Below are 7033 nucleotides of genomic sequence, written 5' to 3'. Positions count from 1 at the left end.
TCCTCACTCACGTAGATGGCACCCTCTGTCCCGTCACTCACGCAGACGGCACCCTCTGTCCCGTCACTCACGCAGACGGCACCCTCTGTCGCGTCACTCACGCAGACGGCACCCTCTGTCCTCACTCACGTAGACGGCACCCTCTGTCCCGTCACTCACGCAGACGGCCCCCTCTGTCGTCACTCACGTAGACGGCGCCCTCTGTCACGTCACTCACACAGACGGCACCCTCTGTCGCGTCACTCACGCAGACGGCACCCTCTGTCCTCACTCACGTAGATGGCACCCTCTGTCGCGTCACTCACGCAGACGGCACCCTCTGTCCTCACTCACGTAGATGGCACCCTCTGTCGCGTCACTCACGCAGACGGCACCCTCTGTCCTCACTCACGTAGATGGCACCCTCTGTCCCGTCACTCACGCAGACGGCACCCTCTGTCCCGTCACTCACGCAGACGGCACCCTCTGTCGCGTCACTCACACAGACGGCACCCTCTGTCGCATCACTCACGGAGATGGCACCCTCTGTCGCGTCACTCACGGAGATGGCACCCTCTGTCCCGTCACTCACGGAGACGGTACCCTCTATCATGTCACTCTGATGACAAGGGGGGAGCTTCCTGCTCGATCCCCACAGAATGTATCCTACATGACGCTACTTCTCCAAGATTGGGAAACGTGACTAACCTAAACACAAAGAATTAGGCAGAATGAGGTGACAAAGGAATATGTCCTAAATAAAGAAACCTGAATAAAGATAAAACCCCAGAGGAAGAACTAAGTGAAAGGGAGATAAGCAATCTACCCAATAAAGAATTTAAGGTAAAGATTGTAAAGATGCTCTAAGAACTTGGGAAGAAGAATAAATGAACACAGTCAAAGTTTAACAGAGGGTTATAAAATATAAAGAAGAACCAAAGAGAGCTGAAGAAATAAAATTGAATTAAAAAATACACTAGAAGAAAACAACAGTAGATTAGATAAAATAGAAGAATGGATTTGCAAACTAGAAGAAAACTAATGGAAATTAACCAAACTGAATTGAATATTTTTTTCTTTATTTTAATTAGGAGAGTTGAAGAGATCTCTGGGACAACATCAACCATACTAACATTTTGTATTATAATAGGGGCCCCAGAAGAAAATGAAAGGAAAGGGCAGAGAATGTATTTGAAGTGATAGTAGCTGAAAACTTCCCTAACTTAGAAAATGAAATAGATATCCATGTCCAGGAAGCATCAGAATCTGTATCAGTTCAGTTGCTCAATCATGCCCGACTCTGTAACCCCCAAGAACTGCAGCACCTCAGACTTCCCTGTCCATCACCAACTCCTGGAGCTTGCTCAAACTCATATCCATAGAAACGATGATGCCATCCAACCATCTCATCCTCTGTCATACCCTTCTCCTCCTGCCTTCAATCTTTCCTAGCATCAGGGTCTTTTCCAGTGAGTCAGTTCTTCGCATCAGGTGGCCAAAGGATTGGAGCTTCAACTTTAGCATCTATCCTTCCAATGAATATTCAGGACTGATTTCCTTCAGGATTGACTGGTTGGATCTCCTTGCAATCCTAGGGATTCTCAAGAGTCTTCTCCAACACTACAATCCAAAAGCATCAATTCTTCAGTGCTCAGCTTTCTTTATGGTCCAACTCTCACATCCATACGTGACTACTGGAAAAACCATAGCTTTGATTAGACAGAAGTTTGTTGGCAAAGCAATGTCTCTGCTTTTTAATATACTGTCTAGGTTTATCATAGCTTTTCTTCCAAGGAGCAAGCCTCTTCTAATTTCATGATTGCAGTCACCATCTGCAGTGATTTTGGAGCCCCCCAAAATAAAGTCTCTCACTGTTTCCATTGTTTCCTCATTTATTTGCCATAAAGTGATGTGACCGGATGCCATGATCTTCATTTTATGAATATTGAGTTTTAAGTCTGCTTTTTGACTCTCCTCTTTCACTTTCATCAAGAGGCTCTTTAGTTCCTCTTCACTCTCTGCCATAAGGGTGGTTGTCATCTGCATATCTGAGGTTATTGATATTTCTCCCAGCAATCTTGATTCCAACTTGTGCTTCATCCAGTCCAGCATTTCTCATGATGTACTCTGCATATAAGTTAAATAAGCAAGATGACAATATACAACCTTGATGTACTCCTTTCCCTATTTGGAACCAGTCTGTTGTTCCATGTCTGGTTCTAACTGTTGCTTCTTGACCTGCATACAGGTTTCTCTGGAGGCAGGTGAGGTGGTCTGGTATAGAAAGCATAGAGGAAGCATAGAGAGTCCAAAACAAGAACCGAAAGAGATACACACGAAGACACACTATATAATTAAAACAGCCACAGTGAAAGATGAAGAGAATATTAAAAGCAGGAAGTGAAAAGCAACAAGTTACATACAAGTAAACTCCTATAAGATCATCAGGTTGCTTTGGAAGAAATTTTGCAGGCCAGAAGGGAATGTCACAATATAATTAAAATGATGAGAGGAAAAATAAACTAAAAGAATACTCTACCCAATAAGGGTACCATTCAGATTTGAAGGACAGAGAAAGAACTTTATAAATAAGCGAAAGCTAAGAGTTTGGCAGAACTAAGCCAGCTCTACAAGAAATGTTAAACGGATTTCTCTAAGTGAAAAAGAAAAGACCACAACTAAAATAAGAAAATTATGAAAGAACAATCCTCATTGGTAAAAGCAAATATTTTTGAGGCAAATCTCAAAAGTAGAACATCAACCACTTATAGAGCTGGTAGGAAGGTTAAAAGACAAAAGTAGTAGAATCATCTATATCCACAGTATGTAGTTAAGGGGGATGCTGACAATGGCACCAACTGCTTCATAAGGGATGTGTGTTGTCATGGTGATGCAAGGTAAGAGCATGGAGATGGGAGGTGTGACAGCTGGACCACTTGGAAATGTCTGCTTCTTCAAGATGGATTTAAGACACTGTGTAGCGTACAACCACGGGACAGCAGCCTGCTCCAGCTTGAAGTTAGCACGTGATGTTTAAGTTTTGCAAACCAGACTATCATCCCTAGAGAAACCACAGGGAGGGCCCAAGACCCACAAGTGGGGATGGGGCCAGAGAAGAGCTGCAAACCAGTGGAGTGAGGATCAGAATGGACTCGATCTGGCTTTCAGTCCAAGCCATGTTGATCCTGGTGGTCAAAAGCCAGAAGATGGACCTCAGTTCTTGTCTTCTTTGAAGAAAGAATTCAGCAAAGACACCAAGATTGTGAAAGAGATAAAATCACTTATTAGAAGCATAGAACCTGTGAAAAATCACATGGGCCAACTTGGAGTGAGTTTAGCACTGTAAGAACAACTTAGGTTGTTTATATAGGGGCAATTTTCTGTGTTTTTTTCTTCCCCTCTAGCCAATCATCTCTATGGGTGTGCATCTCTCAACCAACATGGATTCCAACTGGCATTCTCTCCCTCCTTTTGTCCTTGCCCTGGGTTGAGGGCCTTCTCTGTACATGTGTCTGGCTGGGACATCCACAAGAACACACCCAGTCGGGTCCCAGTGCTCCTGTCAGTATCCCATCTTGAAGCATCAGCAGGAGGTCGACCAGCTGCAACTGCTCAGCCTGGAGCCTGTCTATCTCCTACCTCAGTATCATGGACCATGTTGCCTCATGTGCTCAGTAAGATCCATACTGCACTTCATTTACTGCTCACCCTATCTCTGAACTCATCACTTTGTTTGTTTGTTTTTTTTTTTTTTAACAATTTGTAACCAAAACTTTAATCCCAAGGATTCTCACAAAACATATTACAAATGACAGCATGAAAAAAGAATCTTGCACAATAACTCAGTTCAGCTCTACAATGTACCCTTAAACTGGCAGGACATTTGTTATCTTGAGTATCTCAGATTTCCAAATAAAGAACGTTACAAAGAGCTATGTATTCATATACAGCAATCACAGAAGGAACTTACAACCTAAAGCAAAGGTAAACTAACTTCCTTGAAACTTCTTAGATTCTACACCAACTGGACAACCTTTTGTCCAGTGTGAAGACTAGTGGGATTTTTAAACCTCTAATCTAGTTTAAGGGTGAAGCTTTAATTTTTCCAGCTGGTTTTTTGAGTTCACAGCAGTTTAAAAACTGCTTAACTACAGCTGCATACCATATCCCAGCTATGTTGAAAAAAATCTTCCAATTTTTGCCAGTTTTTATTTCCATAATGTTAAACATTGACTTTAGCTGGGCAGGAGTTAAGAGGTTTATTATCAGCCTATGCAAGACTAAAATTCAAAGCAAATTAAATTTTGCTTAAGGGAACATTGTAAAGTAACAATTCTTGATATTACATGCCCCATATGATCCATTTCAAACCATAGAGAATTACACCTTTGTGTCACTGTTCGAACAGACAAACAAATGTGAACAGTTAAAACATTTTAAAAATGCACCAAGCTTATGAAGTCTCAAACAAAACTTGAATTTTCTGTACATACTCCTGTCAAATGAAGTTATTTCCTGTACACCACTCCTCTTGCAAACTTGTCTTCTACTTCTTTTCATTTGACCTAGATCGGCTACGAGACCTAGAGAAAGATCGGGACGGCTTGTGATTTCTCTCCCGGGACAGTGATCTCTCTCTTCTCCTATCTCTAGAAAGGGACCTGCTCCGGCTGCGGGAGAAGCTTCTCCGTCTTGGAGATCTGCGTCGAGGTGGAGGACTCCTCCTCCGATAATCATCTCGAGGGCGACGACCCCAAGAAGGAGGTGGGCCACGATTACGACTTCTCTTTTCACCATTCGATAGTTCCACTCTTACTCGGCAGCCACACAGTGTTCTCCCATCTAGCTCTCGAACAGCATCAGCTGCATCTCGGGGATCTTCAAATTCAACAAAAACAAAGCCGGGAGGGTTTCTAGCAACCCACACACTTCGGAGTGGTCCATAATAGCCAAAAGCTCGTTCCAATTCAGTCTTGTTACCATTGTTTCCAAGATTACCTACATAAACTTTACAGTCCAATGGACAGGAATCACGATGCATTTCGAGATATTGGGTTAGAAATGCGGAGGTCCAAATCCACAGAACCTAGGCTAGGTCTTCTCAGTCCCCTCCCGCCCAGCGTTCCCGGACGCTCTCGCACACCCGGCGTCCACGAAATGGCCTGAACTCATCACTTTGTTTGACATGTTTTTGAGAATGCCTCCCAGGAACAAAGCATTGTGCCAGGTGCCATAGGAGAGAGCAGAGAATAAGGTACCTGCCCTCAAAAACTGAGTTAGTCTGTGGAATGTTGAGACTGCTGGCTTGTATGAGCCTCTGAGTTGTATCTGGGTCAGGAGATCTATGGTGAAACCCTGACTAGAGAACTGTGCCTTTCATATCTGCCTTCACTGGTCCTTTTTAAATCTTTATCTATAGTCGCATGCCCAGAAATGCTTTAGAGATGCCTATTTCATCATTATTTCGTTATAAGAAAACTGTATACCAGAATCAGATCAGGTCTTACTGGCTTTTTGTGACCATAGGCCTTCCAGAAAATTAATAAAATCTCGCTCTTAAGCCCTTCAAAATGTAAACCTTTATATTCACTAAGGAACTTGATATCGAACCTGCAGTTTTAAAGGAAGGTGCCATGACCATTATCATCCCCAAAAGAAGTCTACCCACCAAGACTTCCCTGGTAGTCCAGGGGCTAAGACTCCAGGCTCCCAATGCAGGGGGCCAGGTTGAATCCCTGGTCAAGGAGCTAGATCCCACATGCAGCAGCTAAGAGTTTGCATGCTGCAGATCCCATGGGTGGCAACTAAGAACTATTGTAGCCAAATAAATAAATATTTTTAAAAGATTACCTATCAAGTAAATGAGGTCACATTTGAAGGGAGTAGTTACTAGAACATTCCAAACCAATACACAAAAGATGGAGAAATGTTAACTAAAAACCATTTTGAACCAGACAGAGTAGGGTGGGTGGAAAGTGAGTGGTAACACATCAAATCGGAACTTGTAGAGTGATCGCCAAGTCAAAGGCCAGCATCTGGACAGCCACAGGAGCTGTAATGTGTCAGCACCACGCTGACATTTACATGAAAGGTGCTGCTCAGGGATCAGATCAGTACACCCAAATCTCCTTAGGAGGCCGTGTGTAGTTCAGAGCTCTCTCTCGTGAACATGTCCAGAGATGGGACGCAACAGAAGGCAAAGGTACAAGATGTGGCTATGATGCCCAGAGAAGAGGTTAAAATAATCCTTATCAATTAAAGAAATGACAAGAGTATGCAATGAGGACTACGTCTACAAACAAACTATGCAAAGCAAGAGTTTGGGGAGGTTAGTATTCTCATTTAACAGCTACCAAGTCCACCCATCAGAGACGAGATTTCTCCTTCAAAAGAAAAAAACCACTAGCATTGTGTTGTGGACATGGCAAATCTGAGGGCCAGAGAACAGAGGCTCTTCCTGAAGGGAGATGTTGGCAGAGAGGAGAAGCTGGGATCTCCTGGGTGGAACAGTCAAAAGGAGGTTATGTGAACCCCTAGGAAGAGTGATAGAGAAGAAAATTCTGAATAGTCCCTGCTTGTCATCTTGTTTTGAGATGCAGAGGGAGAGTAAAACAAATAAATCCAATTTCCAATAATGGTTTTGAATGATGACATCACAGCCTTACGTTTTGAAATGCTAAGTAGCTGCCAACAAAGAATTGATACCATTTTTCAAGTTAACTCACAAATCAGAAAAATCGACCATTTCCTAAAAGATACAGAAAGAAACACTAGGAAGAAAAACTTACTTTCAATGTGTTTGTATATTAATTAAATAAAAATCATGGGGCAGGGACAAAAGGATTCAAGTACTAAAAACTGCCTTCTCAGAAAGCTCACCAAGCAGTATCATACAATGAAGAACTTAAAAGGACTTAACCTTTCTGCTTGACCTGTGGCAGAATTAAATTATATCTTCCCAACCTGATTTCTCCCATGAAATCTATTCTGTTTAGGATGAAGGTCAAGTACCAAGTGAGAATGATTTAGTGCTGCCCTTCAAATCCAATTCCAT

At 42.7% G+C, this 7033-nt stretch overlaps 1 protein-coding gene across 1 annotated transcript; it reads right to left on the bottom strand.

The window, feature by feature from the left end:
* Positions 1 to 3860: 3860 nt before the first annotated feature.
* Positions 3861 to 5107, bottom strand: LOC133045539 (serine/arginine-rich splicing factor 3-like). The gene has a single exon (XM_061127653.1). It carries the CDS (start codon positions 5018 to 5020, stop codon positions 4526 to 4528), a length of 495 nt encoding a protein of 164 aa, XP_060983636.1. The 5' UTR covers positions 5021 to 5107; the 3' UTR covers positions 3861 to 4525.
* Between the last annotated feature and the right edge of the window lie 1926 nt (positions 5108 to 7033).

Source organism: Dama dama, chromosome 24 (genome assembly GCF_033118175.1).
Source record: "Dama dama isolate Ldn47 chromosome 24, ASM3311817v1, whole genome shotgun sequence".
Classification (NCBI taxonomy): Eukaryota; Metazoa; Chordata; class Mammalia; order Artiodactyla; family Cervidae; genus Dama; species Dama dama.
The sequence above is the reverse complement of the archived record's forward strand: the minus strand, read 5'-3'. Positions and strand labels throughout refer to the sequence as shown.

Bases quoted from the DNA above. Each gene is read 5' to 3' on its own strand.
- LOC133045539 (XM_061127653.1), bottom strand. From the start codon at position 5,020: ATGCATCGTGATTCCTGTCCATTGGACTGTAAAGTTTATGTAGGTAAT.